General features: G+C 45.7%; 1 protein-coding gene across 2 annotated transcripts in view; it reads right to left on the bottom strand.

Moving 5' to 3' along the window:
• The window catches only part of LOC308569974 (collagen alpha-4(VI) chain-like), a 99096-nt gene that overhangs the window by 58539 nt on the left and 13731 nt on the right, over positions 1-26826 (bottom strand). For both annotated transcript variants that reach the window (XM_081164252.1, XM_081164251.1), the window contains 7 exons: positions 25111-25716; positions 22199-22822; positions 18579-19130; positions 15338-15895; positions 11987-12571; positions 7372-7947; positions 1096-1445 (listed from right to left, as the gene is read on the bottom strand). In XM_081164252.1, the coding sequence (XP_081020378.1) occupies positions 1096-1445; positions 7372-7947; positions 11987-12571; positions 15338-15895; positions 18579-19130; positions 22199-22822; positions 25111-25716 (3851 nt within the window). The remainder of the gene's footprint in view (positions 1-1095; positions 1446-7371; positions 7948-11986; positions 12572-15337; positions 15896-18578; positions 19131-22198; positions 22823-25110; positions 25717-26826) is intronic.

Below are 26826 nucleotides of genomic sequence, written 5' to 3' on the forward strand. Positions count from 1 at the left end.
CCCATAGTCACCTTTGATTGGACTTAACCATCCAGGGGACCTTTAACTTTTTAAAAAATCGTTTTTTACACCAGAACATAATACAAATTAGTAAAGGGAGCCCTGACCATTAGGTCCAGTCGTGACCGACTCTGGGGTTGCGGCACTCATCTCGCTTTATGAGCCGAGGGAGCCGGCATACAGCTTCCAAGTCATGTGGCCAGCAGGACTAAGCAGCTTCTGGCGAACCAGAGCAGTGCATGGAAACGCCATTTACCTTCCCGCCAGAGCGGTACCTATTTGTCTACTTGCACTTTTACGTGCTTTCAAACTGCTAGGTGGGCAGGAGCAGGGACCGAGCAACGGGAGCTCACCCCGCTGCGGGGATTCGAACCGCCGACCTTCTGATGGGCAAGTCCTAGGCTCTGTGGTTTAACCCACAGCGCCACACCACTAATTGGGGAGAGGATGTTATAAAGTCTGGTGATAAGCCACTATCTCTGACCCAGGTGGAGCCAAGGAGGTCTCATTTATAGGAATATAAGAAGTTGCCTCATACTGAATCAGATCTCTGGTCCGCCGAGCTGCGTATTGTCCACAGAGGGTCTCCAGGTAAGGAGTCTTTGTACCTAGAGATGCCTGGGATTGAATCTGGGGTCTTCTCCATGAAAAACAGATGCTCTCTACCACTGAGCCACAGGATTCCTGCAGGCAGCAGTGAGTGATGGGTAAAGTGGCTCATCAAAACCAGAAATGCCACAGTGTTTAATACCAGGCTGATCTGACTGCTGGATTTTTGACCACCTCTACCATCACAATGCTGCCATTGTGATGGCTGAGGTCCGTAGACTCCCTGGCTTGGTTGCTGTTCAGAGATGGGGATGCAGCCCTAGTACCACCCAGCAGCTGCCCAAAGGACTGGATCGTGCCTTTATATAATATTGTTATAGTCACTTTTTCCCCTGCAGCATACAAATCTGGGGTGTGTGTGTGATGATTTGGCATGGCTGGAACACAACAAGGAACAGCTCAAAGTCCACTGAAATTGGCTGGTGTTTTGATGCATTTCCCGTCACACATAAAAGCAGCCCCCCCCCAAAAAAAAAACCCTATTACCTTTACTCTAGCGGAGGCCAGGCTGAGGGATCTGTCCCAAAGAGACTGCAGGAAGCCTGCATTCAAGTAAGTGTCCACTGTTGTTTGTACGGCCAAGAATTTCTGAACGATCTCGTCATTGTAGGCTTCAAAGTTGGAGTCAAACAAGGCCTGGCCGCTTTCAGAAAACACTTGGTACCTAAACCTGATGTTGACAGGAGACTCGGCGACGCAACTGATATTGATCACGGAACCCATTTGCTGAAAGAGGCGGGGCAAATAGACTTGCAACCTCTGCTTCAAAGGCAAGGCAGAGACAGGCCTCACACGCTCCGAAAAATCGACTCCTACTGAAATGTCCATGTTGCAGTCTGTAAAGAGGAGCGGGAGAATAAACAGGCAGAAAGGCAGATAATTAGGAAACACAAGTTCATTGCGATCTTCTCAATCAGCACTGGGTGTAGGAGGGGGTAAGATGCTGAGAATTCAAAGGCCGAAATTCTCCTGAGAGCACCTGGGAATTCAGCTAATGTAAACTGTCTGCATTGAATCAGACAGTGACTCGTTGGCTTCTGCTGGCTGAGGTTTTATGAGAAGCCATACCTAACTGCCAGCGAGGACGGAGATGCTTGACGGGACAGTTTGTTCTGCTTCCAACCGCAGCAGCAGCAGCAAGCTCTGCCACGAATTCTTGCTGCAAGAGGGCACATCAAATGGTCCCGAGATATTTCAGTATATTGAAATCTAGGGAGAGCAAAGGGCAGAATAGGGGACAGTGCAGTGGAGGGGTTGTGCTAGGGCCTGGGAGACCAGGGTTCGAATCCTCACTCAGCCATGAAGTTCACTGGGACGCTGCCTCTCAGCCTGACCTCCCTCACAGGGCTGTTGTGGAGGTTAAATGAGGAGGGGGAGAGAACCACACGTGCCACCTTGAGCTCCTAAGCTGGGATATAAATGAAATAAAGGAACAGAAAATCTAGTGCCGATACTACTGCCAAAGTAGTATGAGGCTGGATCTGTGTTGATCTTATAGAACATCATATTGAATAGTGTTTGGAACACTGAATAGCAGCTTTCCATTGCTCTGCAGCGCCCTCTGGTGTCACGTTTTAATAACCCATTTTTAATGTTATAAATGACAAGTGTAGATCCGCCTTCAATGAGATGTTCTTCACCATCTGTAACTGTTAAGTTGTGGGTGAGCATATCAGACAACACAGTGATTCTTCAAACAGCTCTTGTTTATTCACAGGCCAGAACAGAGCTGAACTGAAGGGTTCAGCCAGCCTGTTTATATAGAGCTCCACTACAATGCAACAGTAACCATTTTCTGTAACTATCCAATCACTGAACATCACTTTCAATCCCTTATTTGCATATGTGGACCTGAGTGAAAACTATCTACAGTATCCCCCTGCTGGCCCAGGGTGAGAATTTCAGTACATAACAGTGACTGTGTTGGCTTTCTGCACAGATCCACCAGTTGTGGGCTCCAGCGTGGATCAAAACAAAACAAAAGACTCTGCTGCACGTACTGGTTCAGTTTCCAGATCCTTAACGAAACAAAACCCATGCTTGCCTAGAGCAACATCTAACGCTTACAAAGTCCACATAGTGAACCAGGCCAAGCTGTGCGTGCATCATGTTTCTTGGTGGTGACATTTTCAATACAGCTGTAATTTATCTCTCTCTTTTGTGGCAGCATGGATCATACGGAGCAATGGAGCATCTGCAGGAGCTTGCTTTAAAATTTGAGTCAGAGTCTTCATCTCTGATCTACCCACCTCTCTCTGCACAAAAACTCCCTTTCTCCCCACTGTCCACCAGGGTGGTGCAAACCGCCCCTCTTGCTCTCTGACCCACCCGTCGTCGTCCCCAGCTGGGCAAAAGTTATCCCTATCCCTGCTCAATTCTCTTCTGAGGTGTTAACTTATAATGCTAAAACTATAATGCATTACTGAACATTTCAGCTGCTGAGCTCATCCATGTGCTTAAATGAAGCATAATTCTGTCAATGTTTCAACACATTAGAATAAAATGCCACATAAAAGACTATTGTCACACTTTGTTGTTGAGTCGTTTAGTCGTGTCCGACTCTTCATGACCCCATGGACCAGAGCATGCCAGGCACTCCTGTCTTCCACTGCCTCCAACAGTTTGGTCAAACTCATGTTAGTAGCATCTTGTCCTCTGTTGTCCCCTTCTCCTTGTGCCCTCAGTCTTTCCCAACATCAGGGTCTTTTCTCTTCTCATGAGGTGGCCAAAGTATTGGAGCCTCAGCTATTTCCCCACAATTATTTAGATTTTTAAAGGTAGAAACAGTGCTAGCAATTTTGAAATCTTGTTTTCCCTCACAAATGTTTTATCACACCTTCTCCAAACTCTGGGGTTAAATTAGGCCTTGTCCCCCCAAAAAGGACCATCACATTTTTATGACAGGTAGCAAACCTATGTTTGGGGCACGGGTGGATTAGGGTTAATTCTGCTAGGCAGAATAATTCCACTTTTTCAGGGTAACTCCATCGGAGAGCGAATGTCCTTGCTGCAACATTTGGTTAGGAAATACAGTGGTGCCTCGCAAGACGAAAAGAATCCATTCTGTGATTCTCTTCGTCTAGCGGTTTTTTCGTCTTGCGAAGCAAGCCCATTGAAGGATTAGCGGATTAGCGCTATTAGCGGCTTTTAGCGGCTTTTAGTGGCTTATCTGCTGATCGGATCAGCTGATAAGCGGCTTAGCGGCTTAGAAAAAGGGGGGAAGGGGGAAAAAACCAGCAGGAACTCGCAAGACATTGTCATCTTGCGAAGCAAGCCCATAGGAAATTCATTTTGCGAAGCACCTCCAAAACGGAAAACTCTTTCGTCTAGCGAGTTTTCCGTCTTGTGAGGCATTCGTCTTGCGGGGCACCACTGTAGAGCTTTGAACTCTTCATTTTTGGTCTGGTTGTTTATCCTGGTATCCTTGCATTCCTTTTTTGCAAAGGAAAGATCCCATGCTGTATATATCTCAGGAGCACAAAACAAGGCTGCTGTTTAAAGGCCGTATCAAGTATTCCTTCCCCAAACTGGATCTGTGTACATCCCTCCTATTTCATGATACATTAAATGGCCACTCTGACCGGAACATAGAATTGTGTTTTAATTTGGAAGGGCAGGGGAGAACAATAAAATTGTGGTTGTGTAGGAATCTTCTGTCGCAGGAGACCAGAAGAGAGAGAGTGTGTGAAAAGCATTTATGGTCCTTGTTGTTCCAAAAGTAATCAGATGCAATTGGACTAGCTCTGCTCCAAAGAAACAAGTTCAAGATTAGATCTTTGGCTGCCGCTGCTCATATCGCTGTGCTTCAGCACTTCTCCTAACTACAAACTTAGGCCTGGAAGGAAGTTATTAGCCTCTAGATGAAATGAGACTCTCTGGGCCACTGGAGCAGAATGTCAAAGACCAGATTGAATTGCTGTAGTTTTGGCTTTGAGTTGCCTTCTTTGTGGAACTGGAGTTAACCCATCCTTGGCCATTTCACACATTTTTCTTCAAAGAAAATGTTTGACACCCACTTGCAGTACCAATTCTGCCGCTGCCCCCTCAAAAAAAAAGAAATCATATTGCTTATTTCAGGGCTTTTTCTAGCAGGAACTCGCAGGAACTGAGCACCTCTCAGGTGGGCACCTTGCCATTACAATGGTACCTTGGTTCTCGAACGTGATCCATTGTGGAAGCCCGTTCGACTTCCGAAATGTTCAAAAACCAAGGCATGGCTTCCAACTGGCGCAAGCGCCCCGGAAACAATAGCCGACAGCCGCATCAGATGTTTGGCTTCTGAAAAACGTTCGAAAACCGGAACACTTACTTCCGGGTTTTCGATGTTCAGGAGCCGAAATGTTCAAGTACTAAGGCATTCGAGAACCAAGGCTCCACTGTATTAGAAAACAATGGAGGTGTTTGTGGTGAACTCTGCAACCTCTTTTTCTAGAAAAATAGCACTGGGTGTTATAATGTTTAAAAGTCCACTCTGGACTCAGCTATGCAGCTGCAAATAAAATGTTTTAAGTGTGTTTTACGTGCAATATACAATGTGACAGTAGATGGCGATGATGAGCCTTATGGAAAATTCAACGTATTTTTTAAAAACGCTTTTTGGAAAAGCATTTTCAGAACGGTTTTTATATTTGTCTAGATTCCATCTCTATGTTTTCCTACTAGTTCGAAAATAGTGGAATCTAGAAAAGTTTCAGCCCAGGTTTTATTTAAGATTCAGAGTCTCTCTCTCTCTCTCTCTCTCTCTCTCACACACACACACACACACACACACACACACACTCCACAAACTAGACCAGATAAGTCAGTCAACCGACAATATATTGAGTCAATATACTATTTTGATACTAATATAGTTATAAAAGCTAGAGGGAGTGGGGGCGCTGTGGTCTAAACCACTGAGCCTCTTGGGCTTGCTGATCCGAAGGTCGGTGGTTCGAATCCACACAACGGGGTGAGCTCCCGTTGCTTTGTCCCAGCTCCTGCCAACCAAGCAGTTCGAAAGCATGCCAGCGCAAGTAGATAAAAAGGTACTGCTGAGGCGGGAATGTAAACAGTGTTTTTGTGCACTCTGGTTTCTGTCACGGTGTCCCGTTGCGCCAGAAGCAGTTTAATCATGCTGGCCACATGACTTGGAAAGTTGTCTGCGGACAAACTCCAGCTCCCTTGGCCTGAAAGAGAGATGAGCGCCGCAACCCCATAATCGCCTTTGACTGGACTTAACCGTCCAGGGGTCCTTTACCTTTACCTATAATAAAGCCATACTCTATTCAGACCATTCACCTGCGTCTTCCTCAGTCCCATAAGAACCCTATGAGTATTTATTTGGACAGGAAAGTCTGGGTACTTGCTAATTCCAAGCTACATAAGGATAGATAAGAACAAGGAACAACCCAACTTTGTTGGGTCAAAGGCCCATCTAGGCTAACAGCCTGAACCACTGTTAGCAAGAAAGGCTGCCTTACCCTCAACTGTCCCAGAGAGCCAGTGCTGAAGGGACTTGATTTGGGTTTGGGGAATAGAGTGGAACACCGCCAGACCTCCTTCTGTCTCGTGACGTCACGCATGCATACCCAGCCCCCCCCCCCAAGTTGGGCAGAAACCATCCCCTGTGACCCTGATATTACTTTTCTATTTTTATTTTGTTGTAACCCACTGTGGGATCTTACGGTAAAGGACTGGAAAGAAATCCAAGTATTAAAAATGACAGTGATAATATGCAGACCGCTAGGAGGGGCTGTGGAACCATTCTGCAAATCCTTTTTAGCAGGTCCTTAGGCCCCAGGCCAGTTAAGGCTTCGCGGCTTCTTTCTGCACATCTGTTTCTCAAACATCTGGGCTGTACAAATGCTTAGAAACGTTTTGCTTGCGACAGGCTGTATTCATCATGGCTCCAAGGTTCCAGCCAAACAGCTTTCGGGTTAAAGAGAGGGAAAGATTCCTAACCGAAGAACTGCCCAGCTTCTTTCTGAAACTCCTGCAGATTCAAAACCTGTTTTATCAATGGCTTGGGTCATTTCTTCCCTCGCTTTCTTTGCACACCAGACATAAATCGGCCTGATTTGAGCTGTCATCATTCTCTGAACAGAAATAGGAAGCTCAGATTGTCATCCCGCACAGCAAACATGGGGTTGAAGCCTGATTCTGCTATCCCAATTTTAATCTACCGAAACTGTTTCAGAAGTCACTCCTGTGAGGAACATGGACACGTCCAGGCAGAATTTGTACACATGTCTACTTGCAAGTTATTTATGTATACGTTTATATCCCACCTTGTTCTTCAAGGAGCTCAATACATAGTCCTCCCCCCCTCCTCATTCAAATCCCACAACAACTGTGAGGAAAGTTAGGCCCCGTTGTCATGGGAACCCAAAAGGCAGGTGCCTGCTCTGCCTATTTGATAATCCAGCACTGCTGTTAATGGTGAATAATGGCCAACATTCCTGTGCTAGAAAGAAAGTACCGTATTTTTCGCTCTATAAGATGCACCAGACCATAAGACGCACCCAGTTTTTGGAGGAGGAAAACAAGAAAAAAAAATATTCTGAATCTCAGAAGCCAGAACAACAAGAGGGATCGCTGCACAGTGAAAGCAGCAATCCCTCTTGCTGTTCTGGCTTCTGGGATAGCTGCGCAGCCTGCATTCGCTCCATAAGACGCACCCACATTTCCCCTTACTTTTTAGGAGGGAAAACGTGAGTCTTATAGAGCAAAGAATACGGTATACATAAAACACACACACACACAAAATTGCTGAAAACTTACCCCGCCTAGGCAGGTCTCCAGGTTTGCAGACCTCTTTGACAATTTTCCTTTCAATGGTTTGCAACACTTCAAAGTTCTGCACCACAAACACTCTTCGAGCATCGCCAGCGATTCGAACCAACTCAAAAGAATTGGTTGTCCCTATTCCTATAGCAAAAATGTGGATCCCGTCGTTTCTCAGGGCAGCAGCCGCCTCGTCCACAGAGTCATTGGACTTCCCATCCGTGATGACAATTAGCGACTGCAGGACATCTTTGTTTTTACGGCCTCCGTTGATGGGTTCGAAAAAGCTTTTGACAAACCTCAAGCCCTTGCCAGTGTAGGTGCTGGCTTTTAACTGGGTGATGTTGTCAATTTTCTCCTTGATAGCAACGTCGGTGTCAAACTCGTTGAGATAAAATTCTTTCCAGGGATTTTTGCTGTACTGGGCCACCCCAATCCGGACTTTGTCCTGAGCGATGAGGAAGCTGTCTACGATTTCCTTCATAAATGTCTTCATTGTAGAGAAATTCTTTGGCGATATGCTTGCGGAACTGTCAATCAAAAAGACAAGGTCGGCCTCTTCGGTGCCACAAGCTGCAGAGGGGAGAAAAACCCAATTTGCTTGTGAGAAATGAGTCTATGCTGTGCTAAAGTCATGGTTAGACTCAGACTGAAATTTTTGATGTGTTGACCTTTCATTTAATCTCCTTGTCCTGCTTTTAGTTTTTATCCTCAGTAAACAGGTGTCAGAAATCAGAAAATCACAAGAAATTGGTTAGCCTCATGTCTCTAGAAGCTACAGACTTATTAAGTTAGTTATTACTTTTATCCCAAGAGAAATTTGTTGAACTATCAAAGCTTGACTAGGGAGCAACGTGAAACTCTTTGGGGGTTTAGGACTTGTTTATCATCATGACGCACCTTCTAAGGGCTGGTTCACACATTCAAATCCTCTCACTATACATTAAAAGTATCATGTGATTTGGGGTGGACTGCGTTTAACCAACGTGTGTACGCCTGTAACTTCCAACTTAAGTGATCTTTTCCACTCGAAAAAGGAGGGTGGGTGTAATGTGTATGGGTTGCTCGTGCGTAAGTTGCCACCTCTCCAGGCTTTGTTGCCTTGCTAAACCTTTCAGTCTCGGCAGCCCTTCACTTCGTGGCTGCCTCAGTCGCTAGCAGAATCCGTCAGTGGGCGTTTCTTAAATCTTTTCCAACATAAAAGTTGTTTGACACCCAGTCTCCTCCTACTCTCTCTGCGCGGAAGTCTTCTGCGCAGGGTGGGCGTGGGTAGCGGAGGACCCATGCTCTCCCCGCTGGTGTCCGGTGAAGAGTCCTGGAGCCCTCTCGCCGATTCCCCCATCAGCCCCTCTATATCCCTGGTGTTGTGCTGATTTGCTTCCCCATCTGCGGAGCTGCCTCTCTCCCTGCTGGGCCCTTCTCCAGCATCATTTGAGAGCCTTCCCTCCGCCTCTAGCTCCGATGTCAGTTCCCTGACAGTGGGATTGTGGAAATCAGGTGTCTGGGGCACACTTACCTTGTAGAGTCACACCTTGGATCCTAAACGCCTTGCAAATCGAACGCTTTGGCTCCCAAATGCCACAAACCCAAAAGTGTGTTCCGGTTTGTGAACGTTCTTTGGAACCCAAACGTCTGATGTGGCTTCTGCGGCTTCGGATTGGCTTCAGGAGCTTCCTGCAGCCAATCAGAAGCCACGCCTTGGTTTCCAAACATTTTGGAAGTCGAACAGACTTCTGGAACAGATTCCATTTGACTTCTGAGGTACCACTGTACTTGCCACTCTGTCAAAAGGCATTTAGGATTCCTAATTGAGAAGTAAGCGAACAAACTTTAAACTTGCGTTCTGTGTAGAAAAACTCAGCCTGCATAACCTAGCTATCATGAGACAGTCATCCTTGTAAGCTGAGTTTGTGCCCAAGCCACATTTCATTCCACTTCTCACTCTCTTACTGATGCAAAATAATCACTCGTTTTCCAGCCGCACATGAGCTCTTCTTAATTTGGCTAAGGAGCTAGTTTTCAGAGTCAGCTCTCCAAGACTGAGAATAGACTGCCATCTGTAGGAAACAGAAGCAAGTGACTGCAGAAGTACAGTGGTACCTCTGGTTAAGAACTTAATTCGTTCCGGAGGCCCGTTCTTAACCTGAAACTGTTCTTAACCTGAGGTACCACTTTAGCTAATGGGGCCTCCTGCTGCCGTCGCGCCGCCTGAGCACGATTTCTGTTCTCATCCTGAAACAAAGTTCTTAACCTGAAGTACTATTTCTGGGTTAGTGGAGTCTGTAACCTGAAGTGTCTGTAACCCGAGGTACCACTGTACAGTCGTACCTTGGCTGACGAACGTTCTGGAACTTGTACGTTTTGGCTCCCAAACGCCACAAACCCAAAATTGATTGCAAATGTTCTTTTGAAACCTGAACATCCAAAGGGGCTTCCGCGGCTTCTGATTGGCTGCAAGAGCTTTCTACAGCCATTTAGAAGCCACAATTTTGTTTTCAAATGTTTTGGAAGTTGAATGGACCTCCAAAATGGTTTCCATTCGACTTCCAAGGTACGACTGCATTGTGTTTTTACTAATTTTTGTGGGGAACTGCCCAGAGTGGCTGAGGAACCCAGTCAGATGGGTGGCATATATGCAATTATTATTATTATTATTATTATTATTATTATTATTATTATTATTATTATTCCTGAGGTTTTTGAGGTTTCCTCAGGTGTTGATTGCTTATGTTTCTAGTATTTCTATTAGTAAAGTGACTAATAAATATTGAAAATAATAACAACAGAACACAGAAGTAGGTTCAAACATACTTTACAGCAAGGTAACCGAAATGATATTAACAATAAAATAGTTGTGCACACACAGCATGTTGCACTCTAAAAGAAAATTATAGGAAAATGATGTATAGGTGGTATTTCACTCCTAACAAATTAGTCAAAATGTATAAGAAGGTTGCGAATAATTGCTGGAAATGCAAACAGGTACCGTATTTTTCGCCCTATAGGGCGCACCGGCCCATAGGGCACACCTAGTTTTCAGGGGGAAATCAAGGGGGAAATATGATTCCCCCCCCCCCGCAGCTCTCGGAGCAGCAGACAGGCTGCACGCAGCCTGTGCGCTACTCCAAGACCTTCTCCCTGCTTTTGCGGAAGGTGGCGGAATTCCCCCATCTCCCGCAAAAGCCCACAGGAGGGAGAAGGGACTGACTCAGCCAGTCAGTCCCTTGTCCCTCCTTGGGGAAAAGCCCCCAAGAGCAGTGCGCTCTTTAAAGGCTGAGCTGCTCCTGTGGGCTTTTCTAGGAGGTGCAGGGTTGTTAAGGCAGCAGAGAGCATTGTTGGCTGCCCACTCTCCACCTTAGAGCAGATTTATGCCACAAGGTGCCATAGGAAGGCACTGGACATAGTAAAAGATCCATCGCATCCTGGTCACTGTCTCTTCGAGCTCCTGCCGTCGGGACGGAGATACAGGTCGATGAAGACAAGAACGAGTCGTCTTAAGAACAGCTTCTTCTCCAGAGCGATCTCGGCCCTGAATGGGAAGCCCGGACTTTGAAAGTCATCTAATCTCCCTTGCTGTATTATATTGTATTGTTTAATTACTGTTTTTATGGAGCAGTCAAGTAATTTCGTTGTCCCCGAAGGGGGCAATGACAATAAAGATTTTCTTATTCTTATTCTTATTCTTAAAAGCCCACAGAAGCCGCACAGCCTTTGAAGAGCGCACGGCTTTTGCGTGCTTTTGCAGGAAGTGGGGAAATTCCCCCATCTCCCGCAAAAGCCCACAGGAGCCGCACACCCTTTGAAGAGCGTGCGGCTCCTGCAGTCTTTTCGATGGAGCTTGTGGGGCTGGCGGTGGGGGGAAGCGCTGCTTTCCCCCACCGCCAGCCTCAAAGAGCAGACTCTCCTGGCTTCAGGGAAAGCAACACGAAGCCTCCAGAGCGCAGGCTTCGGAGGCTTCGCGTTGCTATCGCTGAAGCCAAGGAGCCTGCATTCGCCCCATAGGACGCACACACATTTCCCCTTCATTTTTGGAGGGGAAAAGTGCGTCCTATAGGGCGAAAAATACGGTAGATAGAACCCTTTTTCATATGTGGTGGACTTGCAAGAACGTGAGGGCTTTTGGGGAAATGATACATAATGAGATAAAGATGTTCAAAGTAATTATACAAAAAAAGAAAAAAGAAAAAAAGAAAGCTTTCCTTTTAGGGATTATAGGGAGAGAAGTTCCAAAACAGACGATTAAGTTGTTTATGTATGTAACAACAGGGCTCTGCGGAATTGGCAGAGTTAACAGCCAAAATAAGAGAATCTAATGCTGATTGATGGAAGCCCTTTTCAAGCAGGATTTGAAATATGGGCAACAAAAGGAATTAGAGAATACAGTATTGATGAGTTGATATAAGAAACAGAATGCAATGTGCAGCAGAGGGGGAGAAATTAAAACGCCTTGGAAAATAGGTTGGGAAGTCGGGGAAAGATAAGTTTGTTATGTATTTATATATATATATATATATATATATATATATATATATATATATATAGAAAATCCAATAAGAAAATTATTATAAATAAAATAGTTTTGAATAAAGTTCATTTCGAGGATTCCAGTTACCTGGCTTTGATCCGTCACATATTTCACTAGTGATGTTCTCATGTAATCTCCCCAGTGCGCTATAACTTGAAGTGTAAAACCACCTTCCCTTGTCGCCAGCAATCTCTTCGAGTTCTGTTCTGCTGCCACCATCTATGCCAATAGCAATGACCCGGATGCCTTCTTGCCTCAAAGCCTGCACGGCTGATAGAAGATGGCGCCCATCGGTTGGTGCGGTGGACTCATCAGTGATAAGCACAATGATCCGTGTGACGCCAAGGGATGAGGCCCGGCCACCGTAGGATGCGTCAAACCTCTGCCTCGCGAAATTCAGAGCCCTCGCTGTAAAGGCGGACTGTCCCAGGGGCCTTAGCTTAGAAATGGCTTCTCTGACCTGATTTTTTGTGGAATACTGAGCCAGCGGGAATTGCTCTTCGGGGACAGTGCCGTAGACAATGGCCCCAAACTGAACGTTGTCTTTTCCCATCACCGTGTCGTTCACGATGGCTTCCATGAGCTGCAGAACCGCCTGGAACTGCAATTCTGTAACGCCTCTCGAACCGTGCACTACGAAGATGATATCAGCAACTTCCGTTTGTTTGCACTCTGCCGTGGAAAGAAGAAAGTGATACTGTTATAAATGGATTTCGACTCTCCCTCTTCCATCACTTACCCTGAGATCATCTTCTGAGGTCCTCCTTCGTGTGCCTCCTCCTCGAGAGGTCCAGAGGGTGGCAACACGAGAACAGGGTCTTCTCTGCAGTGGCTCCCCATCTGTGGAATGCTCTCCCCAGGGAAGTTTGCCTGGCGCCTTCATTATACACCTTTAGGAGCCAGGCAAAAACATTCCTTTTTAACCAGGCCTTTGGTTGATCTGATTGACATCCTATGCCCTTTTAAAATGTGGCTCTTTTTTTGAGGGGGGTGTTATTGGGTTGCTGTTTTTATTTTGATTATATATATTGTGGTTTTTATGTTGATCTTGTTCTATGAACCGCCCTGAGACTTTTGGGCATAGGGCGGTACATAAATTCAATGAATAAATGAAATCGGAAAGTTTTTCTTTGGTCCCCTTTGTTAACTGTTAAGCATCCTCCTTTAAATGATTTTTTTTTTAAAGCGGCATAAAGTAATTAAACATAAAGGAGGATAAAAAGGTAAAGGGACCCCTGACCATTAGGTCCAGTCGTGGCCGACTCTGGGGTTGCGGCGCTCATCTCGCTTTATTGGCCAAGTGAGCCGGCGTACAGCTTCCGGGTCATATGGCCAGCGAACCAGAGGAGCGCACGGAAACGCCGTTCACCTTCCCGCCGGAAGCGGTACCTATTTATCTACTTGCACTTTGACGTGCTTTCTAACTGCTAGGTTGGAAGGAGCAGGGACCGAGCAACGGGAGCTCACCCTGTCGCGGGGATTTGAACCGCCAACCTTCTGATCAGCAAGTCCTAGGATCAGCACCACCCGTGTCCCAAGGGAGGATAGGATTCCTTTATTTTTAACTGTTTTAATGAAGAGCGAGTTTTTCTCTGGTGCGCTTGTCATCCAGGGGTAATCGAGGAAGAGCCTGTGGCTCAGTGATAGAACATCTGCCTTTGCATGCAAAAGCCCCCAGTTTCAAATTTTGGCATCTCCAGGAAGCGCTAGGAAAGACTCCTGCCCAAATCTCTGGAATGCCACTGTTGGTCAGTGTAGACAAAACTGAGCTATATGGACTAATGCTCTGACTCAGTATGGTAAAGGTAAAGGTAAAGGACCCCTAGACAGTTAAGTCCAATCAAAGGCGAATATGGGGTTGCGGCGCTCATCTCTCTTTCAGGCCAAGGAAGCCAGCGTTTTTCCACAGACTTCTTTCTGGGTCATGTGGTCAGCATGCCTAAACCACTTCTGGCACAACAGAACACCATGATGGAAGCCAGAGTCCACAAAAATGCCATTTACCTTCCCACCGCAGCGGTACCTATTTATCTACTTGCACTGGTGTGTTTTCAAACTGCTAGGTTGGCAGGAGCTGGGACAGAGGAACAGGAGCTCATCCCATCGCGTGGATTCAAACCACTAACCTTCTGATCAGCAAGCCCAAGAGGCTCAGTGGTTTAGACCACAGCGCCACCCGCATCTGACTCAGTATAAGGCAGCTTTCTGTGTTCCTAACAGAAGCAGAAGAAGCCAAACTTCTACACTGTCATGGACTGGCTGGATACACAGGAGCAGTAGGTAACACCAGCTGGGGAACCCCCCAGGGGAAGAAGACTCAGAGCCAGCTGAAGAGGTATCAGGGTTTGGTGAGCAGGAAGAGGCTGTGGAAGAGCAGAGTTCAGAGGCAGAAGCGGGGTCTGGAGAGGAATAGAGACAGGCAACAAAGAGGGAGACTGCTGAAGAATCCAGGGAGTCTCCCCCTCCTGCTGTGACCAGCTCCCCTTCTCTCTGGTCTCCTCGAATGTTCAGAAAATTGAAACGGGCAGAGAATAGGGTGGTTGTGCACAGACGCAGCATAAGATTGTGTGGGGAAAACCCTGTAGAGGAGGAATTCTAGTGAGTACTGGGTAGACCTTCAGTCCTCGCAACTGCTTCATCAGGGAAGACCTCTTAGAAAGAGTTGCTGAGACCACAAGGGCTGAGCTGTGGTTTGTTTCCTTGAATAAAGAATTAACTTCCCTGGCCTCAGGTAATTGATTGTTTTGTTTCTGACCTACACCTGACTCCAGCCCTAATATATGGAATGATTCAAGATACAAGAAACTTGTCCTTAGCATCTAATCTACCCTACTGGCAGGTTATATACACAGGAGTGGCTCGAGTTATTTTGCTGCGTAACACAAAGGTGGTGCTCCAATTCCACAAGCTAACTGGACTGACAAGTGGATCAAACCTAGCAGATCTTAAAGGTAAAGGGGCCCCTGACCATTAGGTCCAGTCGTGACCAACTCTGGGGTTGCTTCGCTCATCTCGCTTTATTGGCCGAAGGAGCTGGCGTACAGCTTCCGGGTCATGTGGCCAGCATGACTAAGCCGCTTCTGGCGAAACCAGAGCAGCGCACGGAAACGCCGTTTACCTTCCCACCGGAGTGGTACCTATTTATCTACTTGCACTTTGACGTGCTTTCGAACTGCTAGGTTAGCAGGAGCAGGGACCGAGCAGATCTTACTGCCATCAAATATAGCTTTGCTCAGGTCAGCCTTGTCATTGTGTCTGTTGAGTGGAACACCTGGGGGTAACAGGCTCGAAAGGGAAAGCAGAACTGTCCTCCAACAACATACCGAACGGTAGAGCCGGCCCTGTTAAAATTTGCTCAATTTTTCAAAAGTATTTGCTAGACAATGAAACGCTGGGAGAGAAGGCAGGGAGTTCTGTCATTTAGGTGTGGTCACTAACCTTGCTTGGCATTGCATATTTCAAGCAGGATAGTCTTGTCCAAAAACTGGAGGGACTCAAAACTATCCTCAGAAAACACTCTCTCCTGTGCGCCAGCAATCTCCAAAAGCTGGGTGTCATTGGCATTGACTACCCCGATGGCATGTATGGTGACGCCTTTGTCCCTAAGGGCTCTGGCAGGGATTCCAACTTCATCATTAGATTTTCCGTCTGTGACCACAATCAGATGTTGCTTAATGCCTGAACGCCCTCCTTTTGGTGTGTCAAAGTACTCAAGAGTAAGTTTTAGAGCTTTCCCAGTGTTTGTTCCTTCTTTAATCTGCTTCATATTGGTTATCGCGCTCCTCAAGTCAGCCTTGTTGTCATACTGGTTGAGTAGGAACTCTTCTTTTAGATTAGAGCTGAACTGGAGCACTCCAATCTGGACTTTGTCAGCTCCAACATCAGACCCGTTGACAATCAAGTGAATGAATTCCTTCGTCTTGGCAAACTGATCGTCATCCATGCTTTCAGAAGAATCAATCAGCAAAATAATGTCCGCTAGCAATTGTCTACATACTGGAAAGGGGAGAGAGAGAGAGAGAAAAATAAGGGTATATTATTATTATTATTATTATTATTATTATTATTATTATTATTATTACCCCACCCACTCTGGACGGCTTCCAACACACACAATAATACTAATAAAACATCAAACATTAATAGTAACAATCTGATCCAATATAGAAAGTCACAATAACTTTAAAATAAACAACTAATACCAAATAGTGTAATATTCAACAATCCGTTAGAATCCAATAGTAAACAGTAAAATTAAACATCAGCAAATAATAATTAAACAGTTTACACTAACAATTACTATAAAGAATTACTAATCTATAATCAATAAAACAACAGCAAATCACAATGCATAAAATACCACAAAACATACATAACCATGTAAAAAATGTAAAAAATTCTTTTAACATTTTTGCTAAAGCCAAATAATTTCGTTCCAACATTTTTCTAACATTCATCAATTTTGTAAAACAATCCTAATAAAAAAAAATTCAAATTTTCTTCCAATCTTCATCCAGCGTCTCTTCCTCCTGGTCCCGGGTTTTGTCAGTCCTTTCTAATCAGGGGCGCCGACTTATAAAAAATATTGGGGGAGCCCGCGAAAGCTCATGAATAATAAATAAGCTCATGAATATGCAGATAAAGTGGCACCGCCTCCTCGTGAGCGAATAGGGGAGAGCGTGCTGCGCCTATTAATCAGCTCCGAAGGAAATTGGGTGGAGCTTTTGCTCGGGAGGGAGGGCAGGAGGCATGCAGCCCGACCCTGTGCATTTTGGGCTGGGGGAGGGGCGGCGGTGGCGCTCTGCTGGAGGGGCGCCCGAGATTATTGGGGGGGCAGAGCCCCCCAAACGAATTTTTGAGGGGGCTCGGGCCCCCTCAGGCCCCATGGAGTGGGCGCCTATGTTTCTAATCCATCAATCTGGCGCATTAACCTGGTAATCTTATGTCCGAGGCCCTTAAGTCTCTTCCATGTCCCTTCCGCGGCTCTTCTTCATATTTATACCTGTACTTTACTTTATCTCCTGCTCCTTTCACTCGTGGGAACTCCAGCTTGACAATGTTTTTGACCCTTCTCGACAAATCAGCCCCTTTTCCATAGTCCACACTAAACTCCATATGGTATTTAGGAACATGTTTCAAAGTCCCTCCAGAATTAAGAGCCCTCACAACCCCAAACATCTCGCGGCCCATTGCCAGTGTCTGACACCCAGCTCCCAGGTTCAAGACGGTGGGGGGGAAATTTCTTTACCCTGTCTTCTGCAGGTTTAAACAGTCCGGAAAAAATCCCCCCTATTCTCCTGCTCCCGAAGGGGGTTCAACAATTTTAAATGATGAAAGTTGATCCTTTACAAACTATTTTCTGAACTCTATTTTGCCATGTCTTTGCTTTAATCTATCTACAAGAAACAGAAGGCTGACTTCCTGTTTATACCTTCCCGTTTCAGTGCCAAATTAAGAAGAATTTCTTAGTCCAATTTTCCTTTCTACTCGCAGGTCGTTATTGAAAGTCCAATTGTCCAAAATTAAGTTACTCATGGGTAATTGTTTTAAAAGCCAAATTGTCCCAGGAAAAAGGCAGCGCTCTCCGGCAACGGCTGTGCGGCTTCGCTCCACGGAAGAAGCAGTTGACTCTCAGCACCGCGCCACTTGCCCCTCTTCGCTCCGGAGCCCGTAACGTGGTTCCTTTAAGAGTTGGGGGGCGCGAAAGATGCCCGCCGAGTCCCATGGTCACAGGCTTCATCTGCCTGTGATTTTTGAAAGGGTCCCCGCTTAGCCATAGCGGGAAGACCCGTTTTCCACGGAGCTAGTCCCTCTGGATCAGAGGGAGTCCGCCATTACCAATGGCGCCACCCCGGAAGTCCAAGACGCACCTCGTTTTTGGAGGAGGAAAACAAGGGGGGGAAAATCTGAATCTCAGAAGCCAGAACAGCAAGAGGGATCGCTACACAGTGAAAGCAGCAATCCCTCTTGCTGTTCTGGCTTCTGGGATAGCTGCGCAGCCTGCATTCGCTCCATAAGACGCACACACATTTCCCCTTACTTTTTAGGAGGGAAAAAGTGAGTCTTATAGAGCAAAAAATACCGTAATTGGTAAAAAAAAATACCACTGATACCATTAGCTTAATGCAGGGGTCAGCAAACTTTTTCAGCAGGGGGCCGGTCCACTGTCCCCTCAGACCTTGTGGGGGGCCAGACTATATTTTGAAAAAATAAAAAAGAATGAATTCCTATGCCTCACAAATAGCCCAGAGATACATTTTAAATAAAAGCACACATTCTACTCATGTAAAAACACAAGGCAGGTCCCACAAATAACCCAGAGATGCATTTTACATAAAAGGACACATTCTATTCATGTAAAACTACACTTATTCCCGGACTGTCTGTGGGCTGGATTTAGAAGGTGATTGGGCCGGATGCGGCCCCCGAGCCTTAGCTTGCCTACCCATGGCTCAATGCATGCAGTATTTGCTTGCAAATATGTGGGTCTTTTAGAATACTTACTTAGCAAAAACTTGAAACTCTCAGATTTAGGAAAACACCTTTTCCGTTATTGTACACCAGCCTGACCTAAGTCAAGCCTTGCTCTGATTTGTCCGTATCTGCTTTTTTAGACTCGGGTTTCCTTTCTCGAAAGCTAATAAAACAAAACTTTTATTTCCAAAGGAAAACACCTTACCCTCAGGAGAGCAGATATCCTGCGCAATATCGTGCTTGATGAGCTTCAGGGAATCAAAATCGTTCACAAAAAACATCCGGTCTTTTGTCCCAGCGATATCTTCCAGTTCTTCTTGAACAGCATCCCTGACACCAATGGCATAGATCACGACCCCTTGCTGTCTCAGTTCCTCTGCTGCTTTCGTCACCTGATCCTGTGATTTTCCATCCGTAATGACGATGAGGAACTGGGGGACGTTGCTCCTAGCTGAGATTTTAAACAGGTGTTGCATGTCTCTTAAAGCATCTCCTGTGTTGGTCCCCCCACCTATCTGCTGAATCACCTTGATGGCTTCCTTTAACTGTGCTTCACTACTGTACTGGGTGATTTCGAACTCTATTTGTGGAGTGCTTCCATACTGAACAACCCCAAAACGGACTTTGTCAGCTCCAACCTGAAACATGCCGATCATTTCGTTTATGAAGGTTTTCATGTCTTGGAAGTTCTCCCAACTGATGCTACCCGAACCATCGATCAAGAAATAAATGTCTCCCTCCTCGGTCTGCTCACAGCCTAGTAGAGTAGAAACAGGAGAAGAAGAACAATTCATTTACAGTGGTGTTCAAAAATAAATAAATGCTTGATTCCCTTCCAATAACTGAAATGGGGTTGCGGGTGATGTTAGTCATATTCTGCGTAGAGCTGCTGAAATTAATCGCCACGGTGGAATCTACACGCATATAAAAAACGCTGTGAAAATGCTTTTTTAAAAAAACGTTTTTAAAAATACATTGAATTTTGCATAGCTCACTCTCGCCATCTAGTGTCACATTTGCATATTGTGCTTTACAACACATTTATGACGTTTCATTTGCAGCTGTGCAAATGAGTCCCAGGACTAACTTGGGCCCATTTTTTTCAGTGTGTCTGCTCTGAAAAGAACTTAGTTTGATACAACCCCAAAATGCTGCATAATATAAATTCATTTCCCTGAACAAAAATGCGTGGTGAGTGAATACACAAAAAAGCTATTATCTACCAAGTGGCAACAGTGTGCGTGGAAGCACTCGCTGAAGGCCAGACTAATCTGAGTGCTAAAAGGCAGATCACAACAATACAGGAAAGAACCTCTCCAGTCCAGTGGAATAGAGGCAAATTTACAAGATGGGATGACAGGGAGACATAGAATCATAGAATCATAGAGTTGGAAGTGACCACAAGGGCCATCGAGTCCATCCCCCTGCCATATTGAACCTATCGTGCACCCAGCCTTTGCCCTCCAAAAATCACTTTCTCCCAACAGCTTCCTTTCTGGTAGTAGTAGTAATAATAATAATAATAATAATAATAATAATAATAATAATAATAATAATAAATTTTATTTATATCCGGCCCTCCCCAGCCGAAGCCGGGCTCAGGGCGGCTAACAACAATAAAATAATACAACATTCTAAAATCATTTCATTAAAATTAATTCAACTCAAATTGATGGCTACCATTAGACTAAAGTTCTGTGAAGATTGCCAAAGGAGGGAGTCAGGCTGCGCCCTGACAAAAGGCCTGGTGGAACAGCTCTGTCTTGCAGGCCCTGCAGAAAGATGTCAAGTCCCGCAGGGCCCTAGTCTCTTGTGACAGAGCGTTCCACCAGATTGGAGCCACAGCCAAAAAAGCCCTGGCTCTAGTTGAGGCCAGCCTAACCTCTCTGTGGCCTGGGACCTTCAGGATGTTTTTGTTTGAAGACCGTAAGTTCCTCTGTGGGACATACCAGGAGAGGCGGTCCCGTAGGTACCGCTGGTAGGTGCTGCATCCAGCCTGAAAGCTGTGGGGTGTGTTGTAATGGGTTGTAATGTAATGAGTAGGAAAGGATATATCGATTGCAATTTATCCCTCTGAGCACTTGCATGTGTGGATTGAACACAGTTTCAAAATCCCATCCTTGGCAGCAAAATAAAAGCATAGGAATTAGTCTGAGAAACCTTGTTTTGAGCAAGTCCAGCTATGAAGGAAGGTGGCTTTTCCTTTCTTACCCCGCAACAACTTGGAAAGTAGGTTTAAAAATATGGTTTACTCTTATAGTAAATCAGAGTAAATCATAAGTATAAGCCTTAATGAGATAAGTGCTGGAGATGCAAAGAGGTTCTTTCATATGTGGTGGACTTGCAAAAGGGTTAAAGGGCATTGAGAAATGTTCCATAATGAATTGAAAAAAATGTTTAAAAGTACTTTCCTCCCCATAACTAGAGTCCTTTCTGTTGGGGATAATTCAGACTGAAATTCCCAGGTGTCAATAAAGGTTATTTATGTGTGCCACTACTGCGGCTTGTGTTTTGTTAGCCCAGAAATGGAAAATGAACGACGTCCCAACCAAAGAAGAATGGCAACTTAAGTTGGCAGAATATGCATAACCTGCAGACTTAACATATAGAATAAGAGAACAATAAGAACACACCTTTAAAGAAGATTGAAAAACGTTTGTTGGATATATGGGAAATAATTGTGTACAGCTCAAAACACTGGCAGCATTAAGATAAATTCAACAGTGTAAATAAGTTTTGATGGAAGTAATAATGGAATATTGAATGGTATAGTTTCTGTAAAATATGCAGGGATTTATGGTATGTAAAATGAACCATGGAAAGAGAAGAAGGGAAGTCATTGATATCTTAGGGATGTAAAATGAGTATTTTAAAATGCAAAACAGAAAATGTAATAAAAATTATATAAAAAAATAAAAATATGATTTACTTACTTGTAATCTTGCATTGGTTCACAGCAATGGCAGCAGTAAAAACTATGCAGGCAAAAAATATTTATATTTAAAGTATAGCCAACTTCAGGCATGTGCCTAAAGTTGGAGCAAGCAGAGGCATGCCAATGGAAGAGAGAGAGGAACAGGAATTCCTATGTGTTCCTTCGTCTTCAGAAGGGATGGGAAAATGACATCACACAGAAGAAGAAGAAGAAGAAGAAGAAGAAGAGGAGGAGGAGGAGGAGGAGGAGGAGGAGGAGGAGTTGTTGTTGTTTGGATTTGATATCCCGCTTTATCACTACCCAAAGGAGTCTCAAAGAGGCTAACATTCTCCTTTCCCTTTCTCCCCCACAACAAACACTCCAGAGAAGTGTGAATAAGGCTGGGCGATACCTGGTTTTCAACACTGTGATATATCAACAGCTAAACATCACAATATACTTATATATCACGATGTCTGAAATAAGGATGAAATAATGTAGAATAGGCATAGGCAAACTCGACCCTCCAGATGTTTTGGGACTACAACTCCCATCATCCCTAGCTAACAAGATCAGTGGTCAGGGATGATGGGAATTGTAGTCTCAAAACATCTGGAGGGCCAAGTTTGCCTACGCCTGATGTAGAGGCACCTGCTGGCTTCACGGTCCCTCCCCCCTTGCGATTTTTGCATAGCACACACACATACACATCATGATTCGCAATATATTGCCAGGTCAAAAATGTGTGACTAGCTCAAAGTCACCCAGCAGCTGCATGTGGAGGAGTGGAGACACGAACCCGGTTCCCCAGATTACGAGTCTGTCGCTCTTAACCACTACACCACACTGGCTCTCTCTTCCCAGCTCGAAGGGATAGGATTTGGGGACCGATGGCGACAGGAGTCTCTTACCTTCCTTCAGGGTACGGGACCGCACTGGGATGCTAAATGCACCCGAAACAATATCGGTACAAATTCGTTTCTTTATCTTCCACTCGATGTTCGAGAGCTGCAACAACGATTCCACATTGGAGACGTGTTTCCTGGGGGGATGAGATGCAATCTTGTGCAGGTGGCCACTCTCAGTGCCGTTTTGGATGCCCACGGCGTACACGGTGATGCCGCTCCGTCGAAGCTTGGAAGCGGGTCCTGTGAAATTATCTACGGACTGGCCGTCCGTGATCACCACTGCCAGCTGCTGAACTCCTTCATCCTTCCTGCTCCCGGCTCTTTTGGTGAAAACGTTCTTCCTCAGGAAGTTGATGGCAGCGCCAGTGTATGATTCGCCGCCACGGTACGGCAACGTTTTCACATAATTCACCATCTCCGACTTGTCTCGAATTGCATTCAGGCCAAACTCGAGCCTGGGCTCATCGCTATAAAGTACCAAGGCGACCCGTACGTTATCCGGGGCTATATCCAGAGCGCTGATAATCTTGAGGAGAAAAGCCCTGATCAGCTGGAAATTCCTCGGCCCAATTCTGCTGGATTCGTCCACAAGGAACGCAATGTCTGCCAGGGATGCGCTGGAGCAAACTGCGAGCAAAACAAGCACATCAAAGTTAGAGAATGGTGGGATGGGGAATCTTTTCCAGTTAGAAGCCTACATCCCCTCCTAGGCTAGCTTCCATGGTGGGGAGGGGCGGAGCCAGAAGTGAAATATGGCAAAAGTGGGCGGAGCCATAGGTGCAACTCTTACCTTTTTACGCTAGGCTGTATCCCAGCATGCGGGTGCCAGAGGTTTCCATAGTTATGTACCTCTCCATCCATCCAGACAAGTGAGATGCGTTACCACAGTTCAAGGACACTACCCTGCCAGGCAAAAGCACTTGGAGAGGGCGTGGCCTGAGAAGAGGGGGTGTGGCCTGAGCAGATGTGGGATGGGCCTATTTGGGGCCCAGCCTGAGAGTCCCCTCCCATGACCTTCCATACTAAGAGATGCTGATAGCTCAGTTCTGAAGTAACCCCCACTGGTACATTTGGAGAGGACTTTGGTCTGAATTCATGACTATTTAAGCACGGACAGGAGCAGGCATTCAAACTTGCTGCCATGATTGAGGGAGCTGTCGATGTGGGATATTGAGAGGGTCCGGGCCCCTCCTTGAAAATTTCCTTGCCTTCCCCCGCCCCCCCGATGGCGCCCCTGGGCAGGAGATAACAGGCAAAGCTGCCCCAGGGTGAACAATGTGTAATGCCGGTTATGTGGGAGTCTGGTGAAAAGGTTGATAATAACTCATCCGCAGAGGAGAATTTATGCAAACGCTCCACAACGAAATGCCGTGTGAGGATTTGATTAGTCTGAAAGCCAGGACACCTCCAGAGGATATCACTTCTGCATGCCCACCCCTTGCCTCATCCAGGCCATTTTCACAGGACTAATAATAATAATAATAATAATAATAATAATAATAATAATAATTTATTTATTTATATCCCGCCCTCCCCAGCCGAAGCCGGGCTCAGAGCGGCTAACAACAGTAGAAATAACACAGTTTACATAAAATCACAATTAATTGAAATACATTCTAAAATCAATTCATTCTAAAATCAATTCAGGGTCAAATTAATGGCAACCATTGGGCTAGAGTTCTATGAGGATTACCAAAGGAGGGGGTCAGACTGTGCCTTGGCCAAAGGCCTGGTGGAACAGCTCTGTTTTGCAGGCCCTGCGGAAAGATGTCAAGTCTCACAAGGCCCTAGTCTCTTTTGTGGCAGAGCATTCCACCAGCTCGGGGCCACAGCCGAAAAGGCCCTGGGCTCTGGTTGAGGCCAGCCTAACCTCCCTGTGGCCTGGGATCTCCAAGATGTTTTTATTTGAAGACTGTAAGGTCCTCCGTGGGACATACCAGGAGGGGTGGTCCCGTAGGTACGAGAGTCCTAGGCTCATTTGAGCTCATCGGGAAAGAACTGGAATGTATGAAAGGGAAACACATGCTTGTAAATGCATATCATGTGGTGAGCTCATACTGGGAAGCATACTGGGAAAATTCTAGAACCGTCCTTCAGTCATGTGTGTCCTATAACAAATGTCAATAAAGCCAGTGGCATTTGCTTTGGGCTCTAGACAAGTTTCTTTTGATTGTACAGTGGTGCCCCGCAAGATGAACGCCTCGCGAGACGAAAAACTCGCAAGACGAAAGGTTTCTTCGTTTTCGAGTTGCTTCGCAAGACGAATTTCCCTATGGGCTTGCTTCGCAAAACGAAGCTTGCCCCCGCACCCCGGACCTCTTTTGAAGCAAGGGGCGGAGGGGAGAAGATCGCTTCTCCCCGTTGCCAGCCCCGCAATCTCCGGGGACAGAGGGGAAGGTGCGCCCGCGCCTTCCCCTCTCTCCCCGGACCCCTTTTGAACCAAGGGGCGGCAACGGGGAGAAGCGATTCTCCCCGCTGCCCCTTCCCTTGCTTTAAAACAGGTCCGGGGACAGAGGGGAAGGCCCGCGGCGCTTCCCCTCTGTCCCCGGACGGTCTCCATAGGAACGCATTGATTGATTTTCAATGCATTCCTATGGGAAACCGTGCTTCGCAAGAAGAAAAACTCGCAAGAAGAAAAAACTTGCGGAACGAATTAATTTCGTCTTGCGAGGCACCACTGTATTCCTGGCAGTATTACTAACAACCCTTTTAAAAAATCCATGCTATTCCCATTCGAGGAAGATTCATCTGAGGAAAACTCTCCTTGTTACAGAAAGAAATGTTCAGGGAAGTTAAAGAGAACTCGCTTTCTGAATAACAGTAATGCCGTATTTGCAGGGGACCGGATGACTGACAGAATTCTCCACCTTATAATCTACTTTAGCGTGAAATTTTCTCTCCAGGGAAATAATTACCTGCTGGCACATCTATGTCCGGAGCATCATTGTAGTGCTGATGAACTGATACGTCCAAAATATCCACCACAGTCTGCTGAAACTGGTCAAGGCTCTGTACATCATCGGCCTGAAAAACCAAAGTGTCAGTAGCAATCTCCTCCATTTCGACCCTGTCAGAATCCAAGATGCCAACCGTTACAACTTTCACTCCCATTTCTTTCAGTCGCTTTGCGGACTCCTTGACGTCATCCTCAGATTTAGCGGAGGTGACGACCACCGTAAACTGTGGCGTCCCTTGGTTAAACCGGCTCCCAGCTTCCTCAGTAAAATAGACATCTTGCAGAAATTGCAGGGCAGCCCCAGTCTGCGAAGGGCCTCCTATGAATTCGACGCTGTTCTGGATGTGGTTGAGAACATCTTCCTTACTCTCGTAAGTGTTCAGCAAAAATTCTCTCTTCCCTTCTCCACTGTATTGCGCGAAGCCAATCTGGTACCTGCCAGCCCCGACATCTAGTTGTTCGACAACCTGAGCGGTGAATTTTTTGACTGCTTCAAAGTTGGGGGCGCCCATTGTGTCAGAGGAGTCGATAAGGAAAACTACGTCAGCATAGTGCTTTGTAAATGCTGGAGGAAAAAACAACATATTTTAATACAGTGGTACCTGGGGTTACAGACGCTTCAGGTTACAGATGCTTCAGGTTACAGACTCCACTAACCCAGAAATAATACCTCAGGTTAAGAACTTTACCTCAGGATGAGAACCAAAATTGTGTGGCAGCGGGAGGCCCTGTTAGCTAAAGTGGTACCTCAGGTTAAGAACAGTTTCAGGTTAAGAACAGACCTCCGGAACAAATTGAGTTCTTAACCTGAGGTACCATTGCACTACAATCTGCCAATCTGCAGAAGAATTATAAAACCAACTGAAATCATTTCCCAGAGTTCATAGAATTTATGATCTGCTCTTGCAGTTTATAATTGTATAATGTGTGTCATTATATGATTAAAATTACATTACTTCCATGCTTATTGAATTTCAGAAAGCAGGTCCCCTGCTAGGAGCAGGTACGTGAAGCCAAAACGCAGTGCAGCACTCTGGGTATGTTTTTTATTAAAAATAATAATAATTATTGAAGATTTTCTTCAATTACAAAAGTACGTGCATTGTCACTTTTTCCAGGTCGCAGAGTCTTTTCCATAGATCAGTTACATTCAGTTTGAGACATTAGTGTTGTATACAATATAGTGGTACCTCAGGTTACATACGCTTCGGGTTACATACGCTTCAGGTTACAGACTCCGCTAACCCAGAAATAGTGCTTCAGGTTAAGAACTTTGCTTCAGGATGAGAACAGAAATTGTGCTCCGGCGGCGCGGCAGCAGCAGGAGGCCCCATTAGCTAAAGTGGTCTTCAGGTTAAGAACAGTTTCAGGTTAAGTACGGACCTCCGGAACGAATTAAGCATTTAACCTGAGGTACCACTGTATATGTTTGTGGGAGAGAGGGGGGACAGAGGGGGAGAAGGGATGGTAAAACTGTCATTATTTTATTTAGTGTACTTGTGGGGTTTTGTGTCGGCGTCCCTTGGGTAGATTCTCTTTCTATTCATTTTTAAATTTTTTCTTGGCCGCAAGAGAGGTTGGGGAGAAGGGGTTAGGGCATGGTTGGTTGTCTGTAGTTGACTTAAGTGAGCGTTTTCTGCGTCTGTGAGGGGATGGGTCGCGCTGTCGGAAGTTA

Source organism: Podarcis bocagei (assembly GCF_964188305.1).
Source record: "Podarcis bocagei genome assembly, chromosome: 12".
Classification (NCBI taxonomy): domain Eukaryota; kingdom Metazoa; phylum Chordata; class Lepidosauria; order Squamata; family Lacertidae; genus Podarcis; species Podarcis bocagei.